The sequence below is a fragment of the Cyprinodon variegatus genome, unplaced genomic scaffold, assembly GCF_000732505.1.
Source record: "Cyprinodon variegatus isolate N-32 unplaced genomic scaffold, C_variegatus-1.0 Scaffold529, whole genome shotgun sequence".
NCBI classification, from domain to species: domain Eukaryota; kingdom Metazoa; phylum Chordata; class Actinopteri; order Cyprinodontiformes; family Cyprinodontidae; genus Cyprinodon; species Cyprinodon variegatus.
This window is the reverse complement of record NW_015150982.1, coordinates 315,467-331,278: the sequence shown is the minus strand read 5'-3', so window position 1 is coordinate 331,278 and position 15,812 is coordinate 315,467. Positions and strand designations below refer to the sequence as shown.

The window sequence follows — 15,812 nt, the reverse complement described above, 5'->3', positions numbered from 1 at the left end:
TTGTGGGTACCATATTGTGTCAAGGTCAGGGATGTTGTGATGTCAAGGTCAGGGATCTTGTGGGTATCATATTGTGTCAAGATGAGGGATCTTGTGGTTTGAAAAAACAATGTTGTGTTTGAAATAAATGGGTCCGGGACCTATAAAGTCAACAGGGTTGACAGAAGTTGGTAAAGACGTCATTGTTGGAGTCTGCATTTTTTGTTTTGGTTTTTTTTTTCTTTTTTTTTTCCTACTTGCTTTGATTCTGTTTTATTTTCCTATATTTTAATCGTGTAAAGCACTTTGCATTGTCTTTGTACTGAATTGTGCTATACAAATAAATTTGCCTTGCCTTGCCTTGCCTAGCAATCCTTTGGCATCTCTTTCATGCCTCCACCGTGTTTGACTTTCCATTGAGACTGTTTTTTTTGTCTTTGTGTTTCGGTAAGATTAGTTTTTTGTTCCTCATGATAGAGATTGTTTTGCTGCCGTCACAGATTCATGATCACTTCAAGCTGGATTGAGTTAGGGAGTTGATAACCAGCTTTGTGACGCACTGATCCTGATTACCACTGTTGTGGATAGGTTCAACTGGATAGACTGGAGGTAATGTTGCTACATGGAGCCCGCTTTGTGGCATGGGCCTCAGCACACATTTAGCAGCTGTTTATGCTGTAAAGAAACATTGCAAAGCACAAATATCAGCTTATCTGATATATATGCTGACACTTAATAAGGAGATGGGACTATAGAGGGTGGTACAGTGGTAATTACGTACATTGGCAACTTAGTGGTAATTTGAATAAGATATTTAAAAGATGGATCAAAACTAAGACATAAAGTTGAAATAGACTATATTCTTGCAAAATTAGAGACTCCCCACGTGTTTACAGTTTAGCTGTTTTGCACATTAACCACTGCAGCTAATGTAGAGAATTGGTTGCCACATGGATTTTCCAGAAGTGATGTCCAGACACAACTTATGATTTCCAATACGATAGAGATATGGACCCAATACTACATCAGCATGAATCTAAAATACTTCTATTACTTATTTTAGTAGTGTGGAATGACAGAAAAGACTTGATCACTGAAAGAACAATAGTCAGCAATAGGTATGGGAAAAAAAGTGTTGTTAACAATAAATTATTAACCAATAGGTTCCAGTGATTTCCAGTGTTGATATCGGATTGGAACATCCCTAGTTTGCAGATAGATATAGATATTGTTCCTTTTTTAAGAATTCAAAATGTTTGTATTATTCTTCCTTTAGTTAGAGCACTGTAGACTGCAGACTCTCACCATATTACCACTATTTAAATGATGTAGAGTGGCTGTGGCTGTTTCTGCCAGATCACATAACCACTTTTTTTTGGTGATTTATGATATTAGACGGAGCATTTACATAGCTATATTCTAAGTTAATCCATGTGATGGTTGGAATAAAAACAGCACTCTAAAAGAACATTTCCAAATCCCAGCTAATATTTATGAGGTTTAGGTTCTAAATTTGACTTGCCTCATTAATTCATTTCCAACATTTTCTTCCAGCATCAGAGTGTTTATTATTCATTCTTTTAAACTATTATACATTTGAGCATATTATAAGGCTATATTGGAAAATGAGATAAAATGCTTATTTTCTCAATTTGGTAGAACTCACTGTGTTTTATTTCATTTCATATTTAGTTGAGGAAGATGTTTCACGCAGTTCCAAAAAATAAGATAAAAACATTCTTTTGAAAACCTTTTTCATTTTTTCTCCTCCATGATTTTGTTTTTCTTTCCTCTCAGGGCCATCCTTGTTAGCGCTCCTCGCCCACTACAGGAGGTAACCTAGGCAACAGCAGAGGATAGATAGTCTAGCTCTATCCTGTATTCACAAAGTTTATTCCCTAATCTAGTCAGGATCTTTTGTGTGCGAATTAGATTGCCTGGGTGTAATCTTTCTGCCCACTTTTTTCTAATCCAACCTCATTTTCTTCCTGAAAAAGGATCCATTTCATTCAGAGCACGCAGTCTTATCTGCTCAGTTTTCTCCGGTCCCTGAAACCTGCTGTTTCATGCATATTTTGCTGATTTATCTGTTTGTTTTTTTTCTCCTTGTCTCTTCCTTTCTCCATTATTCTTCTATTTCTGTCTTGATTGCAATCATCTCTGTAAATAGTTTGTTTATAACCTTTACTTTCGTTCGTTGAGACGTCTGTAGTCTGACAGAGTAAATTTGAAAATGACAGGCGCCTTGTTTCCTTTCTTCCTGCCCATTTATGCATGATAATTATGCCTTTTATGAACACAATAGAAGCTTCAGATGGGTGTTCTGGTCTCCTCTTCTCTATCAGCTCAGTGTTTGTGCTGTAAGTCTCTGATTACTGAAGCGAGCCCCTAATTTTTGGTATTAGCAGTTCAGCCTAAGACACAAAATAATATTTATTTTGTCATGATTAAGTTCTTATAAGATTACTTTTAAAAAGACTCATCTGTAAATGCACATGTGGCATTGTGCTTAGCTAATTGCTCTTGCAGTCTGTTTTGAGTGATTCAATGTGCACAACAGTAATTATAACACTTTGCATCTGCTGAAACTATAAGGGTGTTTGTGAACTCGTCACTCATTAATTAAACTTAGCAGCTTGCGTTACAGATGTTTCCTTACATTAGACACCTGCAGTGTTATTTGGGATATTAGTGGTATTGCTTTGGCTGAGTGTAAGAAAATACTCATTGAAATCATATCAGATCATGTGGAGTGTTTTTTGGAGTGTTTTTTAGCCAACCATATTTATAGTGACTCAAAGTAAAAATAATTTGTACAAATAATCAGAATCTCACATAAAAAATTTGGAAAGATCTATTGTTTAATTTCAGTCTCGTTAAGAAATAGTCATTTTAATGGGGGCTACTGCTGTTGTTAGTGAGACGTATCGTGTTTACTTCCTGTTTTTTCTTTTTAGCTGTTCAGGCTATATCCGTCTGAATTAAGTTCTTTTTTTCTGTAATATATCTGTATCTAAGTAACTTTAACTGTCCAGAAGCACTTTAAAACTGAACGATTTCTGCTTCACTTCTCTACTGAGCGCTTGTCACTTTCACGCGGTTGATTTCTGGTAGTAATGAGGAACTAGCCTAGGCTAGCACTAGCTTAGCATAGCTATGGCTTCTCTCTTTCCCTCCCTTGACTATTTTTCCAAGTCCTCTGTCCTGCTCTTTGTGTTTAGATGTTCAGTTGTTCCTCTGCCTCCTTTAGTGATAATGGTATGTCTAATAAGTGTAGTATTTTCTTAGCTTAGGATGCGATGGTGTCACAGTTAGAATCAGGCTGTTTGATTGAGGAGAGTTGTTTGTTGGACGGGGCTGCCTGTGGAGCTGGTTGACAGTTGCCTTTTATATCTCTGCTTCTTACTGTATGTCTGCTTCTGTCTCCTTGAACCCCAGGTGGCCTCTGCAGATGGCCGCTCACACTGCGCCTGGTTCTCCTGGAGGTTTCTTCCTGTTAAAAGGGAGTTTTTCCTCTCCACTCTCGCTACATGCATGCTTAAGGGCTGGTTATATTCCCACAGCAGTGTGTTGCAATGAGCTTGTCGAGAGGTATGACATAGATATTTTTGATTTATGCCCAATTTTGAAGCGTGGTCTGCGCTATATTATTCAATGCCACAACGCAAGAGGGACAATCACAAACTAGCTGTGGGTCTAGATACGGCAGATGTGGTGAGGCAGTGGGGGCAATTGTGCCACAACAGAGGGAAATGAGGGTGAAAAAGAGAGGGGATCCAGGTGGAAAAAGGGACCCACGGTCTCTCGCTTTTCTAGCTGGTCCATCTTCACGAGTCGCTTTCCACAATGGTGGTCATACAAACAAAACAAGCCGGTAAGGTGCCAAACAGGAAATATGCATAGTGTAGAGCGGATGTAGATTTGATTAGATTAGATTAGAGTAGATTAGATCAGATGAGCTTTATTGATCTCACAGCGGAGAAATTCACTATTCACAAATTGACCATTCAGAGGCCTCCTGTCTGCGGTCACCTACAATTTTGGAGAGGCGCACCAGAGTGTCTGCGGAGGGGATGTGGGGTACATTTGCGTTCACTGCGACACACACAGACGACCTGGTTTCTGAGCATAAACCAGCATTTAGTGTGAGAGATTGCCTTTGAGTCATAAGTCGACGCAATCAACTGGTTTTCTTTAGATAGAAAACTTTGAATCAATTTGACTGTATGATCTGGTTAAATTGTAAAGTAATTTGACATGACATGTGTTGTGAATTGGCGCTATATAAATAAACTGAATTGAATTAAGTGATATTCCAAAAGGTCCACTTATTGGCAGTAACAACAAACTCTTTAAATATATGTTTAATCAAATAAGTATTCTATTTATACTTCATTTTAACACACTTCTAAGTAATTGATGACTGTATGTTCCTCTGGGGTATAAATATGAGATGAGACTGTGGCCCATTTTTTTTATTATTATTTTTTTTAGCCACTATGCAGAGTTAAAGATCCCGATTCATCTTGCCACCACATGCAGACAGGGTCATATCTCCAAAGCTAAGCATTGGGGAACTGTTAGAGAGTGACATATTGAAGTCCTTAAGTCTCTATACTTACTGTTAGACATTATAAACCCTTCCCTTTCTTAACATTACAACTGAAAAAAAGTTTCTGTACTGAAACTGTCCTTTTTCTGAAATTTCAACTAAATTTATCTGTTCAGCTGTAAACACACAAAAGTGTCCAGTGTGACATAAAATATGCAGGAGAATTCTTTATTCTATGTATGTTTCAGGGTAAGTTCATTGAGGGATCTGTGATGCTTTGGGCTTGTTTCTCCTGCAAATACCCTTAAAACCTTCCTGTAATGCGCAGCATGGATAAAGATTTTGTCGAGGTCATGGACCCAAAACGTCATGGCAAAAAAACACAGCAATGGTCCTTAAAACAGGTGTTCAACCTAATTTCGTAGCCCTCTCAGACATAGACTGGTGACTGTGCTAAAGAAGAGAGGATACCATGGGGAACAATGCTCATTCCTAAAGAAATTGAATTTAAAGGTATTTACTACTTACTATACACTTTTATTAGTTGCAGAAAATTAAGTGATAGTTGTTTTCAAATATAATTAAACTAAATAACATTTTTTTTTTCTTCTTGGTTTGAAATGATTAAATTGTATAACTAAATTTCAGGTCAACTGTGTGAAAATCTAAACAAGGGCAAGTACAAAGGAAAAGACAAGCCTTGAAACGCTGAAATAAGAGAGGTAGAGATATTGGGAACGTGTTGAGAAATTTAAAATATATAGTGCCGGGGTGAAGCATGAGACAAGCTTATGATGACCCTGTGCTCTTTAAAGAACACACAAGACCATATCTAGTTCAAGACATGAAAGAGGAGAAAACATGTAAAGAGATTCAAACAAAAACAGTCAAGTTAAATTTTCCTTGTTAATGTTACTTTATAATTTTTTATAAGTTTTTTAAGATGTGAAAAAAATTGCTCAAACAGATTCGGTTAACAGAAGAGCTATGATTATATTTAAGTACGATTCTCTGTGAACTAAAGAGAGAGTAGCTTTGGGGTAAAGCCACATGTTGCAGCTACTCTGCATAATGCATGGCTGAAAGCAGCACGCTCGTGACGGTCCTGCTGCATTAAGACTGTTTGTTTATTAGATTGTTTTTTATAGATTCCTTTGTTGGGTAAAACAATCAGCTGCTGTCTTCACTTCCACAGCGAGACCAGAACATGCTTTGTGTTATCAGCCATTCTGTCGTCTTTCATAAGAAAGCATCTGGTCTCTTTAAGGCAGCTGAAACTTTGGTCTCCCCTGTATATAAACAAATGTTTTTTATATTGTTAGTTTTTAAATTTGCATTTGTACTTTTCTGCATTTGCAAAACATAAAACACTATAAATGTATTTTTTTTAACTGCAAATAACTGTAAAAAGTTCTGGTATTTGTGCTGATGAAAGGCATGATGGTGCTTCCACCATGTTTAACAGTGGGGATGGCGATGCACACTGTTAGTTTCCCATCGCAGGTAGCAGTTTGTTTGTATGGCAGGAAGTTCAGTTTTAGTTTTATCTGGTGCAGGTATTCGCCACAAAAGGCTTTTGTTGGTTCACTACTGTTTTCCTCCAAAACTGAATCCTTCACCGGAACAGCTGAATTGTTGTGCTAAATTTTATTTAGTGATATTATATTAAAAAGGGGTTTAAAACAAATGTAAACCACATATCTTAGATTAAAAAAAACTTATTTTCCTTCCACTTGATGTTTATACTAAATTTGGTGCTGTTTAATCACATAAAATCTCGATAGAATAAACTGAACCCTGTGGCTATAATATGACAAAATGTAAAATGGGTCACGGGTAGTACATTTAGTACACTTACATTTTTTAGTACAAGTACATTTACAGATTTTCTGTTCCATTGCTCTAGAATTATGAGATCAGATGAAGATCACAAGCGATGCCGCACCCAGGAGGACTTAAAAACCTAAACACACTGCTTCACTTTGAGCATAGTTGTTCAAATTACCCCTGGTTGCACGCAGTGACCCGAAACCAAACGTCCTCTTCCATGACTCACCTGAGGGTCCCGCAAATTATGCTCTTGGGTTTTCCCTCCATGGTGGTCCTCATTTTTCTCATTTCTCCATTACCTACTGCTGTTAGTTCTTGAGAAACAAGGATTGTGGGATGATGGCAATAAATGGCAGTAAAAACAGGTCAGCAAGGTTCAAAAGAAAAGCTCTACAGGATCGTTTTTTTGTTCGTTTTGTCAAAGAATAATCTGGATTAATCACCATGTTGTTTTCTCAGTTGGTTCTGTAGATCTTTTCAGGGGAAAAGAAAATCAGTCTCCTTTGAGTTATATTTGTCATTTTTACCTCATTTGCCACTTAGGATTGACAGTAAAAAATACTGAAATAGATAGTTTGAAAGCTAACTTTTGAGTTTGGATGTATTGTGTAGATAGACAGGCTTGGATGTGTGCTGAAAAAGGGAACAGAAGGAACATCATCAGCGCAGTCAGAGCCGACGCAGCAGTGAAAATCCGCCCCATTGTGGTGCTGTAATGGTGTGGAACGAGGTGATGAGTAGACTGTTAGCTCCGCCGGTGGATCAGCTCCTGCATGCTTCATTACCTGCGTGTGATTTTTGTGTGTGTGCATGTGCGCCTTCAGTGCTGCCTTGTTTTCAGTTCACTTGCACACTTCCAGCCCAGGCAGTGCAGAGTGAAACTGTGGATGGAGCTGGAGGAGGTAAACGTAAGGTAAACACTTATGGATGTGTACCGTTTTGTTTTCTCTATTAAAACAAATATTGAACTTTTTCAAAGGAACTTTTGTTTCAAGTATTTGTGGCCGGAGGAGTTTGATGAGAGGAATGCTTTTGCTCTTGTGCATGTTGGGCTCTCAGGTTGATGAATTGTTTGTTGTGGCTTTTTAGATGAGTTAGTCATTACTTTTGTTGATTGCAAATTGATTCAAGGGGCAGAATATATTAATTTTAATACCCCTCAAAATCCACGAATTAGTTTAAAGTGTAGGTGTTGATGGTTTTAACAAAAGTGACTTTTTTGAGCCTCCTTGTGTGGGATTGGATTAGTGTTTTCTCATTGTACTGCTTATTGAAAGCCCACTTTTATGATTAGCTTTTCTGTTATTATTTCGGCCTGCTTATGCTTCAGTCCTTAGTGTTCTACCATCTTTCTCTTTGCCCCGTCCTCTCTTGCCTGGCATACAGCTGCAGATGATGACGCAGGAAGAGTACAGACGAAGGGAGAGGGCCTAATGTAGGGCAATGGCGCGGTTTCTTTTAGCTGCAAAACAAAGCAGAACCGAAGGCATGATGGAAAAGCTCTACTGTGGATTCTTTTTATAAAGGCAACAATAAATATTACATTGTATATTTTTACTGTTTATATGAGGTGTTAAGGTTACTTTGTTTTGGTTATTTTGCACAAAAATGCATGAATGCATTTAAACTTCAACTTTAAAGGTTCTGTTGTAGGTAGAGCAGCACAGATTTTCATGCTGATACAGATTTCCCTTTTTTCTTTCAGAGTTTGTCTACTTATTCCAATGTTCTGTAATTCATGCCAACTCATTAGTGGATTTTTTATTTAAAGATTAAATGTACCAGATGTTGACCTAGAATCTAGAATGAATGTAAAATTTGCTGCAGGTTGATTTTTAGAAGTTGGGGTTTTGAGTTCAACAGAAAATAAAAACAAAATCTCAAGACAGTCAATTTATTTACCAATGCATTTAGGTACAGCTCAACTGATTTAGAATCTTAGCAAAAAATGTATTTTAGCTCAGTAGATCAGTTCAAACTTATAATTTAACTTTATTGATCTCACACTGGAGAAATTTAGCTGTGCATTTAACCCATCCCCCATGGGAAGCAGTGGGTTGCAATTGTGCGGCGCCCGGGGAGGAGTGTGGGGTTAAGGGGCTTGTTTAGGGAGCCACAGTGGAGGCTGTGGGGATTGAAACTGGGTGCTAGCAACCTTCTCAGAGCAGAAGCGCACTGCTCTAACCAACCAGGCCATCACTCCCCCCATATATGAAATATGTTCATTATACATTTAATTATACGATTGAGGAATGCGTTTACTTATAATTTTGATGAGTATCCCTGGTAACTTAAAAAGGATTTTTCAGCCAAAAAATTTGATGCATTGAAAAACATTTGAAGTTCACCGTTCCTCCAGCAGATGGTTATTAACACCTCCATTAGTAAACCAACATGTCCACTTCCAAAGAAAGTGGCGTAAGCATATTGATGGGAAAGTTAAGTGGAAAGGAAAAAGTGTGGTATTAAAAGATGCATGATCAATAGCAGAGATTACAGGCCCCTTGAGACGATATCTATCAGGAAAGTTCATAGAGATGCTGGTTCCATTTTCCAGAAGGACATCAGGTAACAACAGCTGGTTTTAAAACTATGACATTATTGTATTTTCAAAGATGACAGGCGGCATCTCTCTAGTAATTCCTGCAAATATTTCCTGACTGTGTATTGAAACCGGATAATATACAGCACATGGACATTTTTCCATTTCTGTATTAAAAGAAATCTTTATTTGTCTTGTATTAAAATAAAAAAATATGTCCAGAAAACTGACAGGCAGGTCGAAGATTGTAGAAGTTAAGGTTAAAATATGAATACAGAAATTTGGAGGAGTCACTAAAAAAAAGCTACAGCGTAATAAAACAAAATTGTGCTCTCATCAAAAAAATAGTATACTCAGATTCCAAAAAAACTTAAAACCGACTTGGATGATGTAATAACTGTGCACCATTTGTATTTATATTTGCAGATAAATAGTTAACTTGCATATCTAGTTTCATATTACAATGATGAGATATTGTAGGCTTTTTATAAAAGGTTTTTGGCATGAATTACAGTTTTTAATGGACCAAAGACAATGCATAAGAGAATTTTCTAATTACATCCAGTTTTAATAACTACAAAGAAAAAATATGTTTTCCATATATCATCAGTCAAGGTGGATTTATTTTGATTATCGGTTGATGAATACCTGTGTCAGTACGGCCTGTAGACATTAATAAAAAGATCAGAAAGAAGTTTCTGGCATAAACACCAGGTTAGTAAGTGAGGGAATGCGGCGCACAACATGCCGACACACCATTTGGTCGGAACAGAAGTGCGCGCCGAGCAGAGTGACGTTTCCCGTTCTGCTAACTGACTCACTGGGATCAGAGAGATTTTTTGCAGACCAGGCGTCAGAAGAAGCAGTGCGTGCGAGAATGGAAGAGCATCTCCGAGCCGCTCTGCCTTTCCGATCAGACTCTTGTCTCACCCAGTTGTCATAGTGACGGAGGGCAGCAAGAAGAGCCCGCTCACTGCGCCACCTGATTGTGAGTGTGAGAGCGAGAGAACCAGACAGAGGGCAGAAAGCAGGCGACACAGAAGCGTGCTGCGGCAGCCATGGAGAGCCAGGTTCTTTTTCTGCTGTGATCAGTGTTTTCATCGTCGTGGGGACCGCAGAATCTCCTCCGCTCTTTGTAAGACTATATATGTGCTTTTAAAGGGAAGATGCTGACATGCTGTGGCATGTGTGTCAGGTGTAAATAGGAAGGAAATCCATGTGTGCTGATTCCTATGAAAGCACGGTGAGAGTTGATGCTGGGGCACACACAGCAGGCCTGACCAGGGGCCCTACATGCCATGGTAAGTACCTCTGAATGCAAACCTAACCTGGAGTTTGATACCTGAGTTTTGTCACTAGGTTAATATATGAAGAGTCATTTTTTTGTTCTTTTTTTATTCATGCAAGGAAACTGAAAGTTTACCTGATTTCAGACTTCCTCTCTTAATTAAATCATATCTGTGGGATCCCTCGCTTCCCTGTGCTGTCTGCCGGTTCATCTGTGGAGGAGGGAGAGTTTGTGTTGTTGTCCTCTTATCCTGCAGGCTGTGTTTCTCAGATTTTCGACTGTGCGTATAAGCAAGAAGCATGTGAAAGTGTGCTTCATCTGCCTCCTGATTTGTATTTGTTGTTTTATTCTGGGATGAGCAACTACTATATTCAAACTGGGTGGCAGTTAAATATAAAGGTGCAGCAATAAAAAAAACAAAAACAGAATAAAATCATTAAACGGGTCCCATTTCAAAGGCTGAATCAAAGTGCAAACTAATGACTTCTTTGCACACTTTCTAATTGGTGGTGGCTTTAAACAGTCTCCTGAAACTGATTACTGGACAGTATGAGGCATAGATTGAATCAAAGTCATTTTAAAACAGAAAGAATGAAACATTCAAAATTAAAATAAGGACAGATCTAATAAATATTAATTTTTCTAGCATGTGAGGTTAAAATTGAATACCCTGTGTTTCAGCTCATTCTATTGTTCTGTTCAAAGTTAAATTTATTTGTTTACATACACAATGGTTCATAATAAGAATGGTCAGAAGTTTAAATTACCTCTAGTCTAAACTGTACAACACAGCCTTTTATAATATTTATTTTTCAGAACGAGTAAAAGGGATTGACGGTTGTTCTCTGGCTTCAGCATAGTATCTAATGCTAAAGAAATTAACTTAGGCTAATGGTTGGGCTTCAAAATGATCTAGTTTGCCAACTTAGCACGTCAGCACATTCTTGTAGTAATATCTTAAAATTTATGTATATATTAACGTAAATAAAGCTACAGTTTGTGGAAAATCAGCCACAGTTTGAAGAAAGCTTTCAAAAGCACAATTTAGATTTTGTTTTGTACCTATATAAATCTCATCCCTCTATATACAGCAGTATAATTATTTATATATATATATATATATATATATATATATATATATATACCAGGCAGGAATGACCAAACAGTACATTTCTCCATCAAAATGGATATGAGCCTTAATCAGTAATTTTGCCGCGATTAGCATCAATGGAAACCCTGAAGAAAATGTGGAGAATATATTTGACCTGACCAGAGTCTTTCAGTTATTCAACCATCCAGTTCCAAACAAATTAAATTTTTTTGTTGACAGAGAACGAAAGTTTAACCTCAGGGTTTTTTTTTTTTATTCCTTTCTTCTTGTTGGAGCTGTTACCTGTTTTTTTTTTTTTTAACAGTTTTTACCAGAAAAGCCTGTTGTAAGCCCTGACTCCCTAACATGGGGTTTTTGTTGACTGACAGGAAAGATATGAACCATCCTGTGAATATATGAAGGCCTTAACTGAGGCTTTAACTTCCAGTTATGACCATCACCCATCTGCTGTGTTCTTGCTTTACTTAAAGATCAACTGACAGATACATTTACTATATTAAAGAATAAACTTTACTTAAAGATCATATCAAAGAAACCATTAAGTTAATGTTCAAGAGAACTTAATTTGCGTAACTGTCTTGTGTTGCTACAGCCATGTTTTTTGTGTTCTTTGTTGTTGCTTGAGAGAAGTACTCTTTCAAGACTTATATATATGTACAGTGTACATGCATATAAGTCTGTACAACAGAATTGATTAAACTAATAACCTATTAGAATATAAAATTAACTAGCCATGCAGATATTCCTCCACATGCAATTCTTTTAAATTATAGTTAAAAGTAGCATAATCTAGGCAACCATATCTATGGAAGTCTTAAGATGTACATTGTCTGTGGGTCAAGTGCTTTGTTGGACCCTCTGCTGGCAGGGAGGCCTAAAGAAATCGTTTAGTTCCCTCTTTGGACCAGCTTGGGTGAAAGAGAAAACTTAACAAGCATCTGCACTCAGGCCATATAAATAATATTGTAAAGGGGAAAAAAGATGATTGTTTAACTAAAGTTTAATTTAAAAAAACACTATCATATTGACCATGCTGCAGATAAACACACTCAAGCTAAACATTGATTTAGAGCTTTAATAATTGCAGTAGTTTGTGTTTTTGTTAAGATAAGCAAAGACTGATTTGCTTTTAGCGCTGCAACTAACGCCTATTTAGTTAATTGATGAATCTGTTGATTCTCCTTTTAAATAATAATCAGATAGCAGAAGGTTCCTTTAAGAAGATTTTAAACTGAATTTTTAAAACTGTGCTCCATGTCGACTTGGTAAAGCATGTTCATGAGTAAAAAAAAGGTTTTTCATCTTGCATGCAAAATATATTTTTTTTTTACAATTTTCATGTAATAACGTCTTTGTGTGGGTTGCTCTTTTAGCTGAAGGCATGTTGTAGAGTCTATGTACTCAAGTTAACGATTAATCATTACCTAATTAGTTGAAGATTATTACGATAATCATTTAATCAGGATTAATCCAATTAAATGTTTCAGCCTTAGTTGATTTTGTACAAAGTGTTGCTGTTTGGGTCTTAAAGCACTCCTATACAGTGTCAAGGCTACAGTGATCTTGTATGCTAATGGTTTAATCGTGAAAGCAGTCAATAACTAATCAGTGTTCAGGGTTGGCCCCCCCGTCAACCACAGTCCTCCTGGGTCTCCTCTGATCTCTTCTTTGTTTTGTTGTTTTCTTTTTTTAACCTTAAATGAGCAGGACGCCAGCTTGTATTTTCTCATGTGTTCAGGCATTTAGTACAATAGTGTCTTAACACCTTTATCTATTTGATTTTACAGGAAGAATGCAAGCAGATTATGGCACGGCAGAAGTCTAACAGCCAGTCAGACTCCCATGACGATGAGGTTTCTCCTCCTCCTCCAAACCCGGTCGTCAAGGCCCGCCGCCGCAGGGGAGGAGTCAGCGCCGAAGTGTACACCGAGGAGGACGCCGTCAGCTATGTTCGCAAGGTCAGATTGCACAGTAGTTCAGACCTCAAATGTAAAGTCTTGATGAAAAAAAGGACCAAAAGGGCAGTGGGCTAAGAAACTGTGTTAAACTTGGTCAGTTATTTAATTTAATTGGATCAGATACAAAGAGTGAATATTCTGGTAACTAAATCTGCAGAACCAATACTGCAGCAGTATCTGCATTTTACAATATTTCTTTTTATTTATGGCTCTTTACATTTGCATCCTACACTACCTTTTTAGCTTATTCAGATAATTTTTTTTTTTTTAAAAGACAAAAAAAAATAGATAAATAAATTAAAAGTATAAATCAATTTCCTCCCACTTAACACTCTTATTTGCATTGTCCAATATACAAGAAATTCAAGTAATATGCAAAATGTCAAAAAGTTGAAAGGGTATGAATTCTTTTGCACTGTGTTTATCTTTGCTTATATAATTGGAAGCTGGCAAAACTGCATACATGTTTAAAATTATTTTTTAAACACTAGTTTTGAAAAGAAACTAGAAAAGAACTAGTTTGGAAAATATTTAAACAAGGTACCCATGAGAATTCAACTTGATGTGTATGCACATTAAAGAGGATGTAGCATTATCAACTTTTCTAGTATTTTTAACACAAGCAGCAACATTAACCGAATATCACCAATCCCTAATTGTTGCAATCACCCCATTTGGTGGACTAGAGATCATCATGATGTTAGCAAGGTGGGCTGATGTTTGCACCCTTCCATGAATGACATGCCTCAAGGAGGAGGACCAAAATCACGATCTGTGGAGAGCTCACCCCTGTGGGCTTTTCTGGTTTGAACCAACATATGTTTTAACATGAAAAGGTCAGATTTCTGTGAGTAGAATTATTTAATTCACTACCATGTGAAATAAAAACCAATAAAACATGGACTGATACCCTAATTGTTTCGGTCTTCATAGAAAATATTATTAACTTGCATTCTATAAGATTATATAAAAATGTCAGAACCAAAGCTAAAGGTGGCCCAAAAAAAAAGTTTCACAGCTGTTGTTTCTAGTAACTCTATCCCAGTTTCAGATAATCCAAATATGCTCTCTTGAACAACAAAATGGTCCTGACATCGAAAGGCGGGTACAAGTCACTTCACCTTTATTTACACTCAGCTAGCAGTCGGTATGTCAAAACCTTATATCATGATATATCTAGGATATTTTGGCCGATATGTCATTATTCAATGTAGATATAAAACTGCCAGGAAAGCCTACAGGTAAGCCTTGTACAACATACTGAAAATATTAATTAAAACTAATTATTTTTATTCGGAGTTACAAGCTAAACAGATGAAAATCTACATTTTCCACATGATCTTTCTTCCTCTTCATATTTCTAAGTTAATTTTTCTTTTGTGTGATTAACTTCACAAGAAGACAAACAAAATTAAACCTGAAAAACTATGCTAATAAATCAGACTTGGCTAAACAACTCATAACAAGCTCTGAAAGTACAATGTAAAGGTCTCAGTCAGTTCTAGTGGATGAACCACTGTAGGCTTTTTAATGCTCCTGAAGATCACTGCATTGAGCTCAGTGCAATGCTAAGGCAAATGCTACATGTTGTAGTTCACACCCCCTTTGGTTTAGCAATCTAAAAGCGTGCTTTGAAAGTGCATCAACCTCCTGTAGATTATATTAAGTGGGTTCATGGCTGTGATTTGGGCTAAACCTTAGAAACACTGAAAACAGTCTTATATTTTTATTAACTTTCTGCTTAACAGATGGTTAAATATTCCACAAAGTATTTTTTGTTTCATTACTTAAAAGAACTTATTACTCTTGCATTAAAACTCATTTGGTCGACTCCGCTTCTCTTTGCATTAATACACTTGCATCTGTTTTATATTCCATCCTTAGGCATTTTAAAGCCCTTTTAGCGCATGTCTTATTTTCTGGCAATTAGTGCAGAACAATTTGGTTTTGGATCCAAACAAAAGCGTGCTTTATATATGTGGATACAAACAATAACAAACATTAATGTTCTAATGAATTAAGGTGTGATAAAAGACTTAGATTTTGAAATGTGACAAGGATAATTGCCTTTTACAGCATATAATATTGAAGTGTTTACATAATACACCTGTCATATAAACTGAATTATTCTGAATGAGAAACTACAGGGTTGTTGTTATTATGTGACTCTAAACAAGACCTTCGTTGCTGCTTTTTTTCCACTCATTTCCAAATACACTCTCATAAATGTCCAACAGTTTGCATCACTTGTTTTTGAAGGTTGCAACTAAATTAACTGAAGGTTTGGCCTTAATTGGAGGGAGAGGGCTTGACAAAACGCATGTTCTTTAGGCACATAAGTCCATATGATTTTCACTGAAATTACCAGTGGTTATATAGATTTGGTAGCCTGGGTGCCAGTCCGAACTTAGTCCCGCCCACAAGGTTTGAGTTCGGGGAAGTTTGGTCTGGCTCTGCTCCATAGTAGCGCGAGTATTATTGCCCACTGTCAGGCGATCCAATCAAATTGTCAGGGCGGGCTTTATACGATGATGGACAGATGATCAAGAGTA

General features: G+C 37.0%; 1 protein-coding gene across 2 annotated transcripts in view; it reads left to right on the top strand.

The window, feature by feature from the left end:
• prkar1b (protein kinase, cAMP-dependent, regulatory subunit type I beta) overlaps window positions 1–15,812 on the top strand; it is an 88,535-nt gene that overhangs the window by 9,590 nt on the left and 63,133 nt on the right. The window contains exons 1-2 of one of the 2 annotated variants that reach the window (XM_015391224.1): window positions 9,939–10,204; window positions 13,090–13,260. In XM_015391224.1, the coding sequence (XP_015246710.1) occupies window positions 10,202–10,204; window positions 13,090–13,260 (174 nt within the window). In that variant the 5' untranslated portion in view covers window positions 9,939–10,201. Of the gene's footprint in view, window positions 1–9,938; window positions 10,205–13,089; window positions 13,261–15,812 lie in introns of those variants that run through there. The other variant, XM_015391223.1, reaches the window with a different exon arrangement.